This window comes from Rhododendron vialii, chromosome 5a, assembly GCF_030253575.1.
Source record: "Rhododendron vialii isolate Sample 1 chromosome 5a, ASM3025357v1".
Lineage (NCBI taxonomy): Eukaryota > Viridiplantae > Streptophyta > Magnoliopsida > Ericales > Ericaceae > Rhododendron > Rhododendron vialii.
In genome coordinates, this window is record NC_080561.1 from 10,851,090 (window position 1) to 10,872,836 (window position 21,747).

General features: G+C 37.1%; 1 protein-coding gene across 2 annotated transcripts in view; it reads left to right on the forward strand.

Moving 5' to 3' along the window:
* The first annotated feature begins 7,649 nt into the window (after window positions 1–7,649).
* LOC131326795 (sodium/proton antiporter 1-like) overlaps window positions 7,650–21,747 on the forward strand; it is a 46,981-nt gene continuing 32,883 nt past the window's right edge. The window contains exons 1-10 of one of the 2 annotated variants that reach the window (XM_058359674.1): window positions 7,650–8,073; window positions 9,087–9,263; window positions 9,396–9,524; window positions 9,966–10,142; window positions 12,360–12,466; window positions 13,639–13,759; window positions 14,960–15,021; window positions 15,129–15,431; window positions 16,197–16,491; window positions 17,325–17,758. In XM_058359674.1, coding sequence (XP_058215657.1) covers window positions 7,810–8,073; window positions 9,087–9,263; window positions 9,396–9,524; window positions 9,966–10,142; window positions 12,360–12,466; window positions 13,639–13,759; window positions 14,960–15,021; window positions 15,129–15,431; window positions 16,197–16,491; window positions 17,325–17,444 — 1,755 coding nt within the window. In that variant the 5' untranslated portion in view covers window positions 7,650–7,809 and the 3' untranslated portion in view covers window positions 17,445–17,758. Of the gene's footprint in view, window positions 8,074–9,086; window positions 9,264–9,395; window positions 9,525–9,965; window positions 10,143–12,359; window positions 12,467–13,638; window positions 13,760–14,959; window positions 15,022–15,128; window positions 15,432–16,196; window positions 16,492–17,324; window positions 17,759–21,747 lie in introns of those variants that run through there. The other variant, XR_009200117.1, reaches the window with a different exon arrangement.

A 21,747-nucleotide genomic window follows, 5' to 3' on the forward strand; every position in this document is an offset into this window, starting at 1 on the left:
GCTCTTTTGCACCTAAAAAGCATGTGTTAGACCGTCTCCTGTTATAGCCACAGATTAGGCGTACATCCTCCACTGGGATTTGCTTCCTCGCCAAAACACCATTCACTAGGGGTGTGGACGGGTTGAGCGGGTCGGGTAACAAAATTATTGGCCCGCAAACCGAACCGAACCGAACAGGTGGTAAGAACAGTCCGCGAGTTCGATTCTTTACGTCGGGTCGGGTCCGACAAAAACCCAAATTAACCTTTATGAATTGGTCGGGTTGGGTAAGAAACGCACCTCCCCGAACCGAAATATGATTTTTTACAAAAATTGAATCCGCACCCGTCTGAACCACATGTTCGACCCCGCCCGAGACCCTTTAGATTGGGTCGGGTCGGGTCCGCGGGTGGACGGATTTTTTGCACAGGCTTACCATTCACAAATCGTACTTTAAGGGAGTATCTTTTTTTTTTTTTTTTGGAACCCAAGTATCTTATATATTTAAACCTATTGAATCCAACCGTTGAAATTTGATCAATTTATTTAGTATCAAAAAGTATACCGTATGATTATTTTTGATTGGCGCTAATGCCACGATGGTTCTTTCTAATGCCATGACATTTAATTTGGTTTCACGATATTGCCCTCGCTGGTCAAACCCACAGTCTTCTCTCTCTCTTTCTGGCAGCTAGCAGAAGAAACCCACTTTGATCACTTTTCCCCTCAGTTCTCATCCTCTTCCGATTTTCGCCCACCCATCAAGTCCCCAAAACTGACCCACCACCAAATAAATTTTCCACCACCAGATCCACCTCCCCGCTGCCGTCAATTGCAAATTGCATCTCTCTCTCTCTCTCTCTCTCTCTCTCTCTCTCTCTCTCATACGGAGTAATAGTTATACAGATACCCCGTCTCCTAACGTAAATAAACACTCTTCTTATTTTACATCAACACTCGATTTTTCTATCCCAATTAGGAAGACAAGGAGAGCATCACGACATCTTCTGGTTTTATCTCATTTTTCAAATCCTCTATTTTCATGTGATATACATCTATGTACAGATGCAAAGAGAAAAATTAGAGTTTGGTTACATTTTTTCTTAATTCGAATTTCACTGGGGATGATGCGAATAAGGCTAAAGATGAGGTGTTCTTCTACAAGTTATAGTTGGGACCAGATTTAGGAATTTGGTTGAAGAGGCAGATGCGAAAGAAGAGTGAGAATCCTCATCTTGGTAGTGGCCATAGGTGGAACAGTGTATTGTGGAGAGAGAGAGAGAGAGAGAGAGAGAGAGAGAGAGAGAGAGAGAGAGAGAGAGAGAGAGAGAGAGATGTTAAGCCGAGGAGTAGACCTGTAATCGGAGACAAATGGGGTCGTGGGTGACCCTGTGGTGGACAACATAAAGTGGTGAGGGAAAGAAAGAGAGATACAAACTTAGAGGGTAAAAGAGTCATATAGGCATGATTATCGTGGCACTAAACAAACCGATCGTGGCATTAGCAATTACCTTATTTTTAATGCAGGGTGTTTCAGCCCAATTTACGTGCACCTCAAATTAATGTCTACAATTTTCTCTACAATCGTTTCACACACTTATGTCTAGAATGAGGCGGCCTAAAAAATTACTAATAAGAATAATCGAACATAAAACTTTAGAATAAAGCAAACTAAGTCTCAACATACCATTCGATGTTTACAAGATGGAGTATTAAGTTTCAACTTTATAAATATACGCATAGAATATATGCACTATAACTCATTTCAAAAAACCTTCTCAATTTAAATTCGTCCATGTGATGTTAGTTTCGTCTCAATTTTTTATGAGCTATTAATTTATCTCAAAGAAAGGAATTTATAAAGTAGAACAATATGAATTTTTTTTAAAAAATTTAATAAAGACAAAAGTAATCTAAAAAATTACAGTTTGGTTCATATTTTTCTATGTTTCTGATTTCTTTGGTCTAGAAGAATCAATGTTTTATAAAATGAAATTGATTTTCACACCTCTCTTTTGTCCAAGTGCATTCCATTTTTTTGTCTTTATTTATGTAGAATTACAAAACTATTCTTCATACATTTTTCCCTTCACACATAAAAAAGGTAATTATGTAATTTCACATTATTACAAAACTTGGATTGTAACAACCCGAAAATTTTATGGATAATAATATCATTTAATTAGTGTTATTAATAATGAAATTAATTCTTTTCCTCAATAAGATAAATACAAATAAGAAATTTTCTATTATAATTATCCTATTTTAATTATTTTCAATTACATACATGCATGCATACAAATTTCCTTCCATCTCTCCCTTTTCTACTCAGTCTCTACTTCTTCCTTAATCCTATTTTTCATCCATATTCCGTCTATCTCAAAGCCAAGAGTTAGAATTCCATTAAAACACAATTTTATCACCCTTATCAAAAAAATTCTCTTATATATACCCCATAACTCTGACCCTAAGGCACACCACGCCACTCCCCACATCCCACCAGTCCAGAAGAGAGAGAGAGAATTCGGAGAAAGCGAAGCTCCAATCTATGGAGTTTTAGAGAGAGAAGGAAAGAGAGAGAAAAGTGGGTTTCATAGCCACGACCAACCGAGACCCGAATTGATCATTCCAATCACTTCCCTCAACCCCAAGCATCCCTAAGCATCATTCAATTCGAGCCCAAGGCCCCCCGATCGCCAAAACCAAAGTTGTCTTCTCCAAAAACTCAAGATTCGTTTTAAAATCAATTCGATCCAAACCAAGGTATTATGATCCATTCCAAACACTCCTCCAAGTATATTAAGTGTTTTTACGCGTAACCCAATAGCCCGAACGAACCCATGCATCGAAACCATGACGAAAAAATAAAAAAACGGATTCTGGACGCGACCTTGCGGCCGCAAGGTTCAGGCCGCAAGAACCAGGCTGGACTTTGCGGCTGACTGCTCCACAACAAGGTCAAACGGTCAGACCTTGCGGTTTGACCTGTTTTGTTTCGAATCGACTTTTCAACATCCTGAACATTGTTTTTGACCTCCGAACTATTTTTCCTAGATTTTTCACATCTCAAAGATCATACCTTGTTAATATCATAATTTATTTATTTATTTAGATATTTATTAATTATTTATTCGTTATATTTCAAGGTTTTATAAACGAAAAATATTTGCGACCTTCCAAACAATATTTTTAACACCTAAACTATTTTTCCTAGATTCCTCACACCTCAAAGATGTTATCTTGTTAATTTCATACTTTTTTATTTAATTTACTATTTATTATTATTTTTACAGTGTTTCCAATTAAAATTACCTTACGACCTTATAAACCTTATTATAACTTCTCGAATAATTTTATTTAGACTCCTTACCTTCCAAAGATGAAACGTTGTTAACTTCGACCTGTCTTATTTATTAAATAATTTATTATCTATTTATTTTATTTTCGATAACTTTTGTTAATCTCTTTATTTAAAATAATTTCGCGACCCTCCGAACTTAACTTTTGGCACTCAACTGATTGCATATGACCTTTAGGACTCTTATTAAGGTCATGATAAATATTCTAATATTTTTATCTAATTAATGTATTTAATTAGTTTTTAATTAATCTATTATCTTAGAATTAATTAATAAGAGCCCAGAAATTTTTTCCTTTTAATTTCTTTTAAAATTCTTACTTTATTATTAACATTGTGACCATACAAGATTAAGGGCAACGGCCCGTTCATAATAAGTTGCGTGATTATATTGTTTATTAATTGTTTTAATTATTATTGATTTGTTATATATTGCACCATTGCTTGATTGAATGCTAGATTGGACCCTAGAGACATGGGGTGGTATGTGAATAGAGTTCACTTAGACGATGCTAGGTAATGGATGAATTGAAAAGTTTTGTTTTCTTTAGAATGCCTGCAGGTGGGATTTTGAGATGTGATGAGTTGGATGTGATGGTTTAAAACTGGCAAAGTAAGCATAGTGTTGATTGATGAATTGAGACTGGCAAAGTAAGCCCAGTGATGATTGTGGTGATTGTGAAGTGGTGCATAAGATATGCGAACCCTAGTTAAGATTCGGGCATGATAAGCTTTCTTTTGTTGTAATGAAAGGGATACACGCTAGGTACATAACTGAGGTGCAATCCGCGACAATAAAAGAAAGTGATCTCATGGGACAGGGCATGGCTAGCGGTTGGGGAGGAAAGATCCCGCGGAGGAGATCTTAGATTACACGTCAAGTTAATGGATAGTAATAAACTGTTTATGTGGAACAAACTCTGTTTTACTTTTTCGCACTACTATTATCCTGCTGCTTGCTATGTAACGCCCCGATTTTTGAAAATAAAATCGGAGGTTTTAAATATTGATTTCTAAAAATTTATTGAATTAAAATTCAAAATCCAAACCGGATAATACCCTAAAGTTTCGTCTATTACAAATTATCGTAGAAATATTGAAAATAGTCTTTGTGGTAATAAACTAAACAACAGAGTCATCTTCTAAGTTTGATACGGATCTCAAGCATATTCTGGCTCAGCTCCCACCTCTGAGTTCTCTTCAGTATAAAACTGTTCACCTTCAGGATTTGGTGTCTCTTCTTGATTATCTGCAAAATCTGGCACAGAAGCCAGGCAATCCGTACCTGAGTGAATAAGTTCACCCCGTAATATAATCCAACCCAACTACCCTTCTTACTTTACAGTTAGCATGCAACAGGATAATAATAGTGCGAAAAAGTAATACAGAGTTTGTTCCACATAAATCAGTTTATTACTATCCATTAACTTGACGTGTAATCTAAGATCTCCTTCGCGGGATCTTTCCTCCCCAACCGCTAGCTATGCCCTGTCCCATGAGCTCACTTTCTTTTGTTGTCGTGGATTGCACTTCAGTTATGTACCTAGCGTGTATCCCTCTCATTACAACAAAAGAAAGCTTATCATGCCCGAATCATAACTAGGGTTCGCTTATCTTATATACCACTTCACAATCATCACTGGGCTTACTTTGCCAGTATCAATACATCATTCATCATTGGCCTTACTTTGCCAATCATCATTCATCAATCAACAGTGGGCTTACTTTGCCAGTTTCAAACCATCACATCCAACTCATCACATCTCAAAATCCCGCCTGCAGGCATTCTAAAGAAAACAAAACTTTCCAATTCATCCATTACCTAGCATCGTCTAAGTGAACTCTATTCGCATACCACCCTGTGTCTCTAGGGTCCATTCTAACATTCAAATCAAGTAATAGTGCAATATACAATTAAAACGAATAATAATTAAAACAACCTTCAAGCAAAATAATCACACAACCTTTTATGAATGGGTCGTTGCCCTTAATTTTGTATGATCACAATGACAATAATAAAGTAAGATGTTTAAAAGAAATTAAAAGGAAAATTTTCTGGGCTCTTATTAATTAATTCTAAGATAATAGATTAATTAAAAACTAATTTAATACATTAATTAGATAAAAATATTAGGATATTTATCATGACCTTAAATAAGAATCCTAAAGGTCCTATGCAACCAGTTGAGTGTCAAAAGTTGGGTTCGGAGGGTCACGAGATTAATTTAAATAAAGACGTTAAATAAAGTGGCCGAAAATGGAGTAAATAGATAATAAATAATTTACAAATTAAAATATGTTACGGTTAACGAAATTTCATCTTCAGAAAGTAGAGAGTCTAAATAAAATTATTCAGGCATTTATAATAAGGTTTATAAGGTCGTAAAGAATTTTTGATTGGAAACGCTATAAAAATAACAATAAATAGTAAATTAAATAAAAAAAATATTAATTTAACAAGATATCATCTTTAAGATGCAAGAAGTCTAGAAAAAATTAGTTTGTGTGTTAAAACATTGTTTGGAAGGTCGCAAAGATTTTTCGTTAGTAAACTTGATAGATAACTAATAAATGATTCAATAAATAGATAATTAAATAAAAAAAATATGATCTTAACAAGTTATGATCTTCCAGGTGTAAAAAATCTAGGAAAAATAATTCAGGGGTCAAAAACGATGTTCGGAAGGTCGAAAAGTTGTTTCGAAACATTTAAAACCAACTCAATCTACCAGATAAATTAAACTGATATAATTAATACGTTTTATACTAAGTTGATATTACATTGTAAGAAAATAATATCAGATCAGTAGTTTGTTATGATATTAATATCAGAAGGATTGTAAAAATAAATATCAGAAAGGTCATCTTCTTCGTAAATAATTACAAATAAAATATCGGGCTCAAAAATAATATAAAATAAATACGGCAGAAAACTCACGGTAAACTATATTTTTTTCGTTCGGGACATAAGATTAAGCATATAAACACTTAATATACTTAGAGAAGAGGTTGGATAGGATTATAGTACCTTGAATTGATTTAAAAACCGAAACTTGAACTTTTGGGGAAGATGACTTCGGTTTTGGCGATCGGGGGACCTTGGGCTCGAATTGAACGATGCTCGGGGGTGCTTGGGGTCGAGGGAAGTGATTGAAATGATCAATTCGGGTTTCGGGTGGCTTTGGAATGCAAACCCACTTTTCTCTCTCTTTCTTTCTCTCTTTAGAACTCCATTGATTGGAGCTCCGTTTTCTCCGAATTCTCTCTCTCTTCTGGACTGGTGGAATATGGGGAGTGACGTGGTGTGCCCTAGGGTCGGGGTTATAGGGTATATATAAGGGAATTCTTTTGGTAAGGGGAAATAAAATTGTGTTTTAACGGGATTCTAACTCTTGGCTTGAGATGGACGAAATAAGGGTGGAGATGATCAGGGAGAGGGAGTAGAGTCTGAGTAGGAGAGGGAGAGGTGGAAAGAAATTCGTAATATGCATGCATGCAAATAACAAAAAAATGAAATAGGATAATTAGATTAGAATAATTATGTTTGTATATATATATCCTATTAAAGAAATAATAAATTTTATTATCAATATTACTAATTATATGATATTGTTATTAATAAAAATATCGGGTTGTTACATGCTAACTGTAAAGTAAGAGGGGTAGTTGGGTTGGATTATACTACGGGGTGAACTCTTTCACTCAGGTACGGATTGCCTGGCTTCCGTGCCAGATTTTGCAGATAATCAAGAAGAGACACAAAATCTCGAAGGCGAACAGTTTTATGCGGAAGAGAACCCAAAGGTGGGAGCCGAGCCAGAATACGCTTGGGATCCGTATCAAACTTATAAGATGGCTCTGTTATTTTGTTTAGTTTATTATTACAAAGACTATTTTTAGTATTTCTACAATAATTTGTAATAGACGAAACTTTAGGGTGAATTATTTGTTTTGAATTTTGAATTTTAAATTAATAAATTTTTAGAAATCATTATTTAATGCCTCTGATTTTATTTCCGAAAATCGGGGCATTACATGAATACTTAAGGGCTGGACCAAAGCTAAAAAAGGCGAATGTGAAAATCAATTCCCTTTACAAAAGAAAGATGAAATAAAAAAGACAAAAATTCATTTAGAGTATTAAGCCAAAATAAACTCCTAAATCGGACAATCAGGGATGAAAGATAGACAATTACTGTAATAATTGATGTTTAATTCTAGAGTGAATAATCTGCCTTTGACCATTGTGCGCGACCAAGCGAGTCCGGACAAGACCGTTAAACCTAAAAGAAACTGAGCAATAAACATTTCGAATTGTTTATCTCGCAACAAACAACCAACAAAAACCAACCAAAGTTACTCATCACTGTCCGAAAACACAAAGCCACCACTGCCGGCCGCCCGCCCTCCTCCGCCGCCGCTGCCGCCACTTCCTCCTTCTCAAATCAGGTCATTTCAAAACCCTAACTTCGATGTCAACCCTAATCCAATTCAGAACTCACTGCCTCTCGCCACCGCTCCAATTCAAGAAACGCTCACTTCTCCCTTCACCTCCCACGTCCTTTCTCTCTCATCCTTGTTCGGATTTCTCTCTCTTGAAATTGAGAGGTCAACGAATCCTCCACAGCAATGGCGTCCTCGCTCGTGCGGAAGACAAGGCCCGAAACTCCTCCTCACCGTCATCTCCTTCGTCGAGTCAACAGAACCAAGCCACTGACTCCGAGAAAAAAATTCAGGTTTTTTTTTTTTGTCATTCCTTTCAATAAATTTTCAAAACTATTCTTCAAGTTAATTCCTATAGATGGACATGAATTTGATTCTTTGCGAAATCAATTCCTACCTCCGTTCCAAAAATTGTTCGTCCAGCAAAACAACGACATAACTATAATGAATTTTTCGTCAAAATAATTCAATTTTTCTGCAAGTTAGAAGTTTAAAGTTTATTTTGCATAAAATTCCTCTTCTTAAGTTCTCGTATTGCAGTCCGGAACTAGTTGCTTTAGTGAGTTTTGGTTTACAGATACAGATTATTAAAGACTAGAATGTTTCGTTTGAATTTGGAAGATTGTGGAAGTCGGTTATCTAAGCATGTTTAGTTAATTTGGTAGTTGCATCTCTACATGATAAGGTTGGGGGGCTAGCGTAGTCTAATGTTTTAACAAATGTTAAGTTGTAGGGTTTTGATGAGACTCGTGAAGATGCATGGGTTTGCAGTGTGTGTGAGCCCCACCTACTCCTGTGAGTGTGCGCGTAAGTGTTTGTGTGCTTTTTAGAATTTTTGATTATACACTTCAAGGGGGATAAGCCAACGAAACAAAATTCTCCAACTCTTTAAGGAATGCTTAATTGTCCCCTTTTTTTTGTGTGTGTGAAATATTAACCCCATTGAAGGCAGATTCTTTTTAATGGGGAGCCAACTCGAAAAAAGAAAGCAATCATTTTAGTGGACTAGGCGTTGCTTATCATTGAGATTCTTCATTTTGTTGGCTGAATTTCTGAGTTGTTAATTCTGGAATATGCAACTAAAAACAAGGAGCTATGCATGTAAAGTGAATGATGAGTTATGGTTGAATGACCCAATTCCTTGAACATACTGTCTCCATTTTATTTAAGCAACTTCTAGTGACTTTTGTCCAACTTATTCAACCCATGTGATATCACATAGTGATGTCATGCATGCACTCCTTTACCATCTTCTGTTCTTTCAGCTAATAGTTGCACTTCATGCTAATTTTCGACACACAACTAGGAGCTGACATCATCATCTGGAGAATGTGATCCTTTATGTTCTGTCGATGAAACAAGCTCACAAGATTTTGAGGCCACTTATCAGCCGAAAACTGATCTATTGAAAGCTCTAGCGATTCTTGGAGCAGCTGCAATAGGAACCGTGGCAATTAATCAATCCTGGGTTGCTGCTAATCAGGTCCTTTTTATCTCGTGGCTTTATCCAATCGCTTCAAGTTTTGGTGATGACTTTCATAAGCTAAGGAGGATACTGTCATAGATGTATATGGATGGAATAGGCAAACAGCTCAACTGGTTTTCCATGTTACAGGATGTTGCTATGGTCCTGCTCTTTGGAATTGGATATGCAGGCATTATTTTTGAAGAATCTCTGGCGTTTAATAAAAGTGGAGTAGGATTATTAATGGCAGTGAGTTTGTGGGTAGTACGAAGCATTGGGGTAAGATTTGGACTCATTCCTTTCCTACTTGTTGACAATTGCTTGAGCTCTGACTTTTTTGAGTTGATGCTGACATTATTTATCTATTTATTTCTGAAGATGGCCAACTAATCTCCTCATATATTCAAGTGGGACAGAACTTTTTTTTAATTGCTAGTGTTGGTCTTTTGCACATAAACACTGTTTTTCAAACATTAGACATCAACAAATGTTCAACCTCTTTTTTCCTTTATCATCTCTCCTTGATGATTGGATGCAAGTTATAGTGTTCAAGGTGTGCTGAACTCCAGCCAATTTGTTCGTAATTCAAAATGTTTTGTTGTGGTATTGTCACCATACAATCATTCTTGATATTGAGATTAGGGACTCAAAATTATGGAAAACTATATACAGTTAGTATTGTACAAGCTGACCGGTAAGTTCTCTCACTATTTGGTGTAGGCTCCCTCAACCGAGGTTGCTGTTTCAGAGTTGACACATGCATCTGCTGAAGTCAGTGAAATAGTATTTTTCTTGTTGGGTGCAATGACCATTGTGGAGATAGTTGATGCCCATCAAGGATTTAAGTTGGTTACCGACAACATAACTACTCGAAAGCCAAGGACTCTGCTTTGGGTGGTTAGTGCTCCATTCATCTATTATACTCAAGTCATCGATCCTTCTTATTGGCATATTGGTTTTAACTTACTCTTGGGCGTGTTAAAATAATTTGATTCTTCAAATAGCAACAGTGTTTTTTTCTTCTTCTCTCTCTTAAAGGGCTCCGTTGAAGGTATAAATAATAAAGTTGCCCCTCTCTCTAACAGCTCAAGCTTTTAGATGGGTTGATGGTTATCAATCTAATATGGTATCAGAGCAGGCAATAGATCCTGTGTTCGAATCCCACCGCCTACCTAATGTTAAAAAATTTATACGTGTTTAGCCCACTCATGGAGGAGAGTCTGGCTACACGTGAGGGGGCGTGTTGAAGTTATGAATAATAAAGTTGTTCTTCTCTCTAACAGCTTAAGCTTTTAGATGAGTTGGTGGTTTACAATCTAATAGGCTCCACTATGAACCTGAGTTTTTAGTCGGTTATAGGGTCTCAACAAGAAAATTCCTATTTTGCTTTTTCTTGGGATGGCGGTAGGGGTGGTGTTGTGGCGAAGGATACCATCTTCTTTTTCCGTCTGAAAGCTGAATTCTCTTGCAAAGATTATCCTTTGAAGCTGAAATAAGGAATTGTCCCCCTGGTTCAAGAGTATAAACATCATTTCTTGGTGAAAAGAAAAGAAACCTATCCCTTGCACCTATTCTATCTTTATTCAGTGTTGGTTCTTTCACAATAGCCTTCTTAGTATCATCGTCATGCCAATTTTGCTTGTGCTCTAATCTCTTTCATCCACATGTCTCTTAGTTTTTCCTTTATCCTTTCTCTCTTTTTCTGGGGTAATTCGAGTTTTCTGACTGTCATCCCCTCCCTGTTGTAGGGAAAATAACAGGGTCAAGGAGATCTACATGTCAAAAGTCGTCTGCTAATGGATTAACTTATAACAACAGCGAGAAAAGTGATCATGTTTATGTTTTGTTCTTCTTTATAGTGGCATCAATATCCTGAAAACAAAAAGAAAAAAATGACTTTGACGACCGAAAAGTACCTCAATGTCTTGCTCAATTTACCATCACTGCTTTTCGAATTCTCTCTGTTTTCTCAGAGTTCCTTTCCTCTCTCGGCTTCTATGTTCTGGCAAATAATTTACAGAACCTCCACCTACACCACGTCCCCCTTTACAAGAGTTGTGAATCGCAACCTTTCACGCCCTTCTTTTTTTTTTTTTTTTTTCTATTCACCATCTGGCAACAAACAAAGCAATACCTAAAAATGCATTTTGGAACCCAAAATCATCAAAAGTTGCCCACTGGAAATTCAACTGCCAATGGCTAACAAAACCCACTTACAAAGACCCGCCCAAGCGTCTGCTTATCTCCATTTTCATTCACAATAAATCATCTCTCTCTCTATATATATATGTGTGTATGTGTGTGTGTGTGTGTGTGTGTAATCAACCACATTTCCACTACTCGGACAAGATGAACAACCACCATCACTTCTGTCGACAACCAAAACGAAGTCTCACTAGTTAAGAAGCTCTTAACATGCTACCATAGCTCACATCCAACAACCACCAATCAAACCTATCTCACTCTGCATCAATCACTATACCACAATATACATACACTCTTCTAACAGGATCAGAACAAACAGTCATGCTGAAAAGTCCTTAATGGGATAAAGATTACTGGCATCTAAATTTGGGTGACAAATCCATACTAAATCCTTTATTTTCTGCGTAGTCTAACATATATTTTATAATGTATATTGCGACCTTAAAGACCTCATTGTAGTCTTGCAGAGATTATTTAGAAGTATGTCTTAGGGATCCATGTAGAAACATGCAATTCGTGATTGTAACGAATTCAGGAAACCATGTAGTTGCACAAAGAGGTAGACGAGAGTCACAAGACCCATTTGCTTCTTTTCTCAGGGTTTCCTTCATACAACAATAGTTGGTTAGAACTATAATTTTTTTTTTTGCATGATTTAGATCCCCCTTACTTGGACTAAGTACTTTTGGTTTAGGGTGGGATCTATTAGCATATGAGATTGTTGCCCACGTGGAGATGGCATGCAATTTGGCAATATGGATTGGTTCCTGTTATTTACTCTTTTATAAAGAACTTGGAGGTCAACTTTTGTTTGGATCTAGAGTCAGAGAACATAATAGCTCCTCATCTGTTACTTTTAAATTCTCTTACCTCTTTACATTAAATTGTAGTGTCTGATGATTAATGCAGGTTGGCTTAGTGACTTTTTTCCTCAGTTCAATCCTTGACAACCTGACCTCCACTATTGTCATGGTTTCCTTATTGAGGAAACTCGTACCTCCATCAGAATACCGCAAGTAGGTATTTATTATTGAACAATGTTGCTGGTATAGTTCTACTATGTTAACGAGTACTCATGGCATAATTAGCCTCCAATATAATGCTAGTGCTACTTTGGTGGTTATGATGTTCAGGTCTCTACGTGGGGGTTTTGAAAACTGTAAAAAACTAAATCCTACTTGAGTTTCATGTTCATTTGACTGACTAACATTTGGGTTAAAGGGCAATTTGAAATGCTTAAGTAAGAAGGCATTTCCAGTTCATTATGCACGTTTAACACTGACTTGAGTGATTCATAGCTGTTCACAGTCAATCTAACTGTCGTTATGGTTTCATATTGCATTGCATCTTGTGGAATATTGTCAAGCAGTAACTTGATAAATTGGTTGTTTCAAAATTCTGTTAAGCTATTTTATTTTGAAATTTTCAGCATTTAGTGAGTTTGGGTATATTGCTCGGCATTGGCTGGTTACCATCTAAATTTAGTAAACCTTTATAAGTAGTCTAAGTGTATATCACCAAGACTTGACTTATCTATTATTAAAATGCTTTGTTTCCTCTATGCAAGGTAGTTTTGCTTTTGCACATAAACATTGTAGATAACTAAAACTGTTAGAATTTATATTCTTATAATCAGTAACTGAGGTTCAGCATTATGTATTCAGCAATTTAAGTTTCAGAAATGATAAAGGTACCGACGGCTGGGGAGGGATTTCGTACCGACCGGCCGCGCCGGGCCCTCTCCGGCCACCGGATAGCCGATCCGAGCCGTCCAAAAATTCTATAAAAAAAAACCGAGGGGCCCAACGCGGGAATCAACGGCATCCGAGGTGTGTAAGGTGCTTGATCCGAGCACCCCTTTTTCGTGTATATATGTATATACGTGTATATACACAAAAAAGGGGTGCTCGGATCAAGCACCCTACACACCTCGGATGCCGTTGATTCCCGCGTTGGGCCCGTCGGTTTTTTTTTTTTAGAATTTTTGGACGGCTCGGATCGGCTGTCCGGTGGCCGGAGATGGCCCGGCGAGGCCGGTCGGTACGAAATCCCTCCCGGCCGGTCGGTACTTATAGCACAACTCTTTAAGTTTCTGTCAAGTAACTTGAGTCCAACATTTTCCATTTAATTTCCAATAAAGTCGGTAAACCTTCTTCAAAGTGATAGTATTTGTCTCTGTGATTTACAGGCTTCTAGGGGCTGTTGTTGTGATAGCAGCAAATGCTGGTGGTGCATGGACTCCTATTGGTGATGTAACCACCACTATGCTGTGGATACATGGTCAAATATCTACATTGCCAACAATGAAGGTATCCACATTGTTCCAACATTTTGATCCCTATTGTTAATGTGGTTTGTTGCGTTCATGTTTCTTTCCCACTATCCTATGGGATCCATGCATGTTACATAGGAGTTGTGTATTATACATTTACGACTTGTGGACGGAGGGATCTCTTGTATTGCTAAAATTTGTTCATTAATGTTTTTTATGCATCCTTGAACTGCCTTTTCACAAACAAAGTAGATGCAGGGATAATATATGAAAGCTTAAAAGAACACCTGGATAAGTGTTGTCTTCTCTGGTATGTTCTCCTACCCAAATGGACTTGAGTAGGACACAGACATCAAGCATTTTAGGATTACACATTCCTATCTACTGGGTTGCAATAGTAACTGATATGATCAACTGAAAGAATAGTATGAACGGCCTTTATGCAATAAGGTAGGTATAGGATGTGGAAAATCTAGAAAGATGGTCAATGGGTTATTTTACGAGGTTGCCAACAATGAGTATAGAATGTAGGTTCAGGCAACAAGAAAAGATGTGGCAAGGATTTAGCAGAGGGTATGACCAAATAGAGATGAATGGCAAAGAGGAACTCCTGTCACTAACCACCATCAACCTTGAATTCAAACGTACTCTCAGCTGAAAATAAGTCAACCGAAGGACTTATCCTATAACGAACTGATCATACAACACATATTCGGGTTGGATGAAGTTGCAGTCACAAGATTACCTGAAGTACTTTTTAGTTTATGTCTGAACCTGTAGAGTGTAGAGTGGTGGAGGACTTCTTCAAATTTTCAGAAGTTTGACTTGATGTAAGGCTTGGCTATTCCTTCATTTCACTACTTCAACACTGTTTTGGCTTATAGCAAGTTATTCAAACAAATGATTCTGAACTCCAATTAGGACAAGATCACCTAACAATGAAGCTTAAGGAAACTTGTAAGATCATGTTTTGAGCAAATGAGAAAATTTACAAACTGGATTGTATCAACTCATGTAATACTGCTGGAATCTGGCCTAAACAAATCTTTAACTGGGATTTTTTAGATTGGAGTAACCCCCGTGTCCAGTTGTAGAGCCGGAATCCTTGTTTGAGGCCAGAGGCTTGGAGAACACTTGTATTGATAACATCATACTAATTGCCTTTGGAAAATTTTTGCTGGTGTAGTAATCAGGGAAAGAAGGTTTTCTATAACTACTCATTTCTCATTTTTTGCAGGGCTTAATTTTACCTGCTGCAGTTTCCTTGGCTGTCCCGCTGGCTCTTCTGTCACTTACTAGGTACAGTTATTATACTGTGAAACTGATGTTGTAGACTATTGAGTTTGAAGGTTAAATTCGATATAGTGAACTGTTAATGATATTGAGAGATTTGAGTTTTCAACCAGTGAAGTTAATGGAACGGGACAAGATTCTCCGAATGTTTTGTCATCCGAACAAATGGCCCCTCGAGGACTGCTTGTTTTCTCTGTTGGGATTGGAGGACTGGTGTTTGTCCCTGTGTTCAAGGCTTTAACAGGTTTACCACCTTTCATGGGTATGTTGCTTGGACTTGGAGTTCTTTGGATTTTGACAGATGCAATTCATTACGGTGAATCCGATAGGCAAAAGTTGAAGGTACCCCAGGCTTTATCGCGAATTGACACCCAAGGAGCCCTTTTCTTCCTTGGGATCCTTTTGTCTGTCAGCAGGTATCATTATGCATCATATGAATTTTCCAATTGTTTTGTAGTGTGGGTTTAATCATCCTCAAGAAAGTAGAACAAATCTTATTCCCTTTAGTAACACTTTAGCATGTCAAGTTAGTAATCAAGGTAGAGAAACCACACTTCAATTTGTCCTTTTTGTATCTCGTTGCCCTCTATATTTTAAGTTTGCATATCGCTGAGTGGCTACAGAAAATTTTAAATATACCTATTTGAAAGTACTTTTATCACCATTACGGCATTTGTCATCCTTACTGTTACAAAGAATTGTGCAAATTTTCTTTTAGATGTAACTTAAGAAAGTAGAAAGGAGTGAACTATCTACATCTTAAATATACTTGATTTGAATATGTTATGGTATGCCTATTCATTTAGAATATGTGGTTGGACCATGGAATACTTGGCCAAATGCAGTTGAGTAATACTTATCAAAGAGCTTTACTCTAGGAAACAACTGTACCGTCCTATTGCTAGGGAAAGGTTTGATTTTTCTCAGTTCTTTCTTCTTTTAACTTTTAGATATCCCAAATGACAAAGAAAGTTATAGTCGTGAAGTAATCAAGTATGCATCAGTAGTGACTATAATATTCTTTCAGTGCTACCAATCTTAATTTCTAGGCCTAAACATTATTAGTTTCATGGATGAGGCATCTACATTGCAAGTTTTGCTTGTGACATCAATATCTCGTTCCAATTTAGCTGAAGTCATACTTGATCCCTTAAGTTTCACATCTGAGTTCTTTAATGTAGCCTGGAGGCAGCAGGGATACTTCGAGAATTGGCAAATTACCTTGATGCCCACATTCCAAACATTGAACTGATTGCGACTGCAATAGGGGTTGTATCAGCAATTATAGACAACGTTCCATTAGTTGCTGCAACAATGGGAATGTATGATCTCACTTCTTTCCCCCAAGATTCCGAATTTTGGCAACTGGTTGCGTATTGTGCCGGTACAGGAGGATCCATGTTGGTTATTGGCTCCGCTGCGGGAGTTGCATTTATGGGAATGGAGAAGGTGGATTTCTTTTGGTACTTGCGGAAGGTATTACACCCGTCTTATTGTAGAAAAATTCTGTGTCACCGTTTTATTTCACTGCTTAGGTGTTGTTTGATAAAACTGATACTGAAAGCTAAAAAAATAAGTACTAAAAGCTGTATGTTGAATTTTTTTAAGCTGAAAAGCTGTTTGATAAAAAGCGCAAGCACTGAATTAAAAAAATAATGAATTAATTTTAGTTCCATTAGTTATAGTGATTCTCTTTTAATTTTACTAATGGTCACCATGTATTTGTGGTGGCGGTGGAATGGTGGTGGAGTGACGGCGGTGGATTGATGGGTGGGAGTTGTGATGTAGTAGTTGTGGCAGCAGAGTGATTGTGGTTGTGCAGGTGGTGGTGGTGGTGGTAGTGGTAGTGGTGGAGTGATGGTGATTGTAGAGGTGGTGGTAGTGGTGGAGTGATGGTGGTGGCGGCGCAACAACGGCGACAGCGGGGCGTTTATGGTGGTGGTAGTGTGGCTGTGGTGGTAGTGGTAATGATGGTGTGTGGTGGTTGTAGTGGTGGCGGCGGCTATGATAGTGGTGGCGGTGTGGAGGACTCATTAATTCAGTAAAATGTGGTTATAAAACCTACTTAGTCAGTTATTGCTTAATTCATTATGTTTTAAGTACTGATTATGTTGTCAAACAACCTCTTAGTTAGATGCTTGTGAAGTTGTGATTGGTTCCATGGGGATCAGGACAAATCATACCTTGTCCTGTATATGTGAAATAAGATGGTGAAAAACACTTGGTGATATATAGCAGCCGTTTTTATATATATTCTCCTATTCAAAACTTGTATTTCAGGTGTAATTAGAGTGATATATTTTGCACAGGTATCTGGAGTTGCTTTTGCTGGATATGCTGCTGGAATTGCTACATACTTAGCAGTTCACAATCTCCATCTCTCTCTCCCTACGACCGTAGCTCAGGTCCCTTTTCTTTCTGGTTCATAAGCTAATTATTCTCGGCCTTCATTTCCGTCATGACTAGTAAGGCAATACATCTCATGTAATACTGCTGTTGTCGATCATTATAAATTTGCACCAACTGGCGGTGCATGAAGCGTTGGTGGAAAATAATAGTATTTGGAGGAAGTACGGAGACGATTGGAAGAAAAAATTAGCAGTTCTGGTGAGAAGTATACAGAAGTAGTTGGGATACCGGCCTTGGAGCGTATAATCATAGTTGTAAAAGGTGTATAATGTTCTTGCTGCTTACATTGTTAGGACTTCTACAAGAAATATAGCTTTGATCATAGTTCGATAAATTCTTGATTCATATAGCACATGTTCTAATAAAGCTGAAATTACTATTACTCAACGGAGAATGCTATAATCAGCCCAAAGGGCGGACATTAGTGCTATGTACGCGCGGTTAAAAGAGAGTCCAACCATCCTGCTATTTAATGCCTGACAGGCTTTGCAGGACTGATTTATCCGGCTAAGAACGATGACCATGTTGGCCTTGTGCATTTCCCCCCTAAATTTGACTTCCATCCAATTCACGCGTGCTGAAGAACCTTTCCCTCCAAATGGCAGCTTGACCGCCAACGAAAAAAAAGAGGCACTGGCTAAAGCATAAAGGACAGTTGTTTAAATAAATTCTATAAAATAATTTTTTCGTCTAAAATTATTGGTCCTGTTTTATTTTTTGGGTAAACTATAGTTAACCCTCTCTAACTAAGCCTCGCTTGCACTTTGCCCCCTCTAACTTTTTTTTTTGGCACTCAACCCCCTCTAACTAACTGAAAATCAAACGGTTATAACTTCAAACGGTCATAACTTCTTCGTCCGAAATCGAAAACATGCAAATTATATATCGATTTTGAGTTCTTGAAGTCAGCTTTCCAATGACACCAAAATCACATCACGATTCAAAGCACACAGAAAGTTATGATCAAAACGGTCTTTTTGTTTATCAGCCCTTATTTTTTTGATCATAACTTTCTGTGTGCTTTGAATCGTGATATGATTTTGGTGTCATTAGAAAGCTGGCTTCAAGACCTCGAAATCGATATATAATTTGCATGTTTTTGATTTTGGACGAAGAAGTTATGACCGTTTGAAGTTATGACCGTTTGATTTTCAGTTAGTTAGAGGGGGTTGAGTGCCAAAAAAAAAAGTTAGAGGGGGCAAAGTGCACGCGAGGCTTAGTTAGAGGGGGTTAACTATAGTTTACCCTTATTTTTTTCGTCCCCTTACGCTTTTCGACGCCTTGGCCTTTCCGGTTCTTCTACCGTCGGACCTCCTCTATATTCGCCGTTCGTCGGTGACTTGTCTGGTGGTGGGTTTAGATGTGGGGCGGAGCTTTTTGTGCATGATTGAGTCGCCGGAGTTGGAGATCTTTGTTGGTAGATGATGATGGTGAGGTTTTTTCATTTTCTTGTTGGTTTGCGATCTTTTGCTTATTCTTCTTCCTTTTGTGGAGGTTTTTCTCTGTGGGTTTTTGCCGTAAGCCTTTCTCTTGACTAGGTTTCTCTCAGTTGTAGGAAAAGATTTAGTTTGTTTGGGGTATAGTCTGTGTGTGATGAATCCTCGTCGTCTTGGTTACTTGTCCTTTGTCTAAGGACGAGTTTTCATCTTGATGTAATATTTCGTTGGAGTTATAATATCATCTATTAACATTTGGCCACAAAAAAAAAAAAAAACACGATTGTATATATGTCACAATGCTTTTTACGATTTCAAAAATTTTGTTTAGTAAAATTAATTGAAATCTATTAAACAAGGTCCATATTTTATATAAACAACATTATAAATTAAAAATGATATAGCCAATTTTTTAAAAGGTACCAAATAATAAGCATGACAAATAATTTGGGACGGAAGGAGTATGTATTTAGGGGCTCTTTAAAAAGAAATTGAAAATTTCTTTTTGCGAAATCACTTGCATTGGCTTATTCAATACTCCCTCCGTCCCCTTATTATAGTCCAGTATTTCATTTTGGGCTGTCCTTTAATAAGTGTCCATTTGGTAAAGTTAGTGGGTAAAAGTTGGTACATCGTCTATTTTGTCCCTAAAAGTAGATTTTATTTTGAAAAGTTAGTGAGTAAAAAGTGTAATGATGATGGGTAAGTAGGGAAAGTGGAGGAAAAAGTTGATGTGAAAGGTATAATGATGATGTTTTTTTAATAAGTTAGAGTTACGAAATAGGACATTTAAAAAGGGACGGAAGGAGTATTTTTTTTGCATTTCTTAATTTTGCGTCAATTTTTTATGGATTATTAGTTTGTCCAGTTTTATGTCTTTATTCAAAGAATTAGGAGTTTCGGTCATAATTTTTTACTTTATCGATTTCTCTTGAAGAAACGAACCAATAATAAACAAAAATTTGAGGCAAAATTAACATATAAAAACCAAAAACCAAACCGAACCTTGTGTTCCAATCACTTGGGGTCGGCGCAAAATTAACATATGCAAAAATAAAAAAATAAAGACAAAAAAATAGCCCCTTGGCTTTTTTTTTGTTGCCAAAACACACCTAAAATAGAACTATGGGTACACTATCTAGCGTAAACCAAATTTTCACGGGTTGTGCGGGACCCACATCGGGATTTCACACTAATGATCGAAGACGCTCAGTTTGTTTAAAATAATTGCTTAAGAACCTCTGTAAAAAAAAATCAACTAAGTTGAATATCGCTTGATTAATTTTTTGCTCAATTTGCTAATAGAAAATTGAGTGAAAAATTGATCAAGCGCTTACTGATGTCTGCTTGAACTGGTTTTTTAAATGGTTTCTTAAAAAAATATTTTAAATAAAATTGAGCGACTCCAATTATTTGTGTGAAACTCCGAAAATAGTTTTCACACATACATTTAGTGTCACCAAAATAGTGTGCACCAAAATGGTGTACAGTTTTTTAACTCTGTGAAGGTCAAAAAGAGAAGGTTAAACTTGTCCTTCTAAACAATACTCCTGCTGACACTCTTCGGTGCTGAAATGACAACATAGACCGAAGACCTAGTTTCGTCGAGTCAAGTGAAATCTTCTGAAAAGCATTTAATAATGCCTTTCTTTGCGTCAATCCACTGGGTGTTCAATAAAAAACCGTTACTTTAACAAGTGAAAGAACTAAAGTTCATCAAATGCACAAAGGGGTCTTAAGCACCCATGTTTGTTTCTTTCTTGTCAAAAACTCACAAGGCTACAAGGGTGTCCAAGACTTCAACCCATCCATACATAATCACTCCTCAGCCCTCGCGTGCTTAATTGCTTGGTTCCCCAGGTGTGGGATAAATGGATTCGGGGATCCTGTAGCGAGCAAAGTCACTACAGGATTGTAGTGAGCTTATCAGCCGTCTATCAAAGCAATTAACGGTTCGGATTTAAAAAAAAAAAAAGCTCTTCCGTGGAAGAGGTTTTTTTTTTTAATATCCAAACTGTTGGAAACACTCTTGGACGACTAAAATTACTTGCTATAACCTTGTAGTGACTTTACTCACTACAGGTCTAAGAATGGATAGCTGGGAGTGATGATTATAGTATGAAGCACTTACTCTTGGCATGGATCTACTCATGGCATGAATGACTTGCCTTTAGGTTAGATAAATGAAACAAACTATTCGAGTTCAAGTTCATGTTCACTCGTTAAAAGCTTGTTCCACGAGAACAAAACTACACCGTTTGCACACAATTAGGCTCCTTAGCTCCTTTTTCCTTATCCCCCGTTTGGCACTTGCAAATGAGTGAAGTTTAATTACTTCTTCTTTTTTTCTTTTTTGAATCCTCGTATAGGTGAATAACTAATCCAAGCACACACATCTAGATCTAATTAACCTTCGCTATGAGTGCCATCTTAAATTTCTTTTGTTCTATGTGTTTGTTTTACCTAATTATAGGGTTACAAATGAACCAAGTCATTTGTGAACTGTTTGAGGCTCGACTCGATAAAGGCTTGTTCGAGTTTTGTTAATCAATTAAACAAACCAAACAACCTCGGAGTTTCGATTCTCCGAAATGGAGGTTATGAAATTTCCACTTTTGATTTTAAATTTCAATGCTACAAATAAAAATTTAAACCATTCATAACATCTTTATAAGATCTCCCTTTTGGATAAAACTTTGCTTGGCACAGTTAAGTTTTTGGAAAAATTTCCTAGATTGAATTGAAGGAACATGAGGGAGGGAAAGAGAACCACTTGGAGTAGGAAGTAGTCATTTACATGTGTGTTGAATAGGAATGGAAGAGCCATTGCTGACCTGAACTTGATCAGAACCAGACTAGGGCTCATAGAGATGAAGATGAGAGAGAT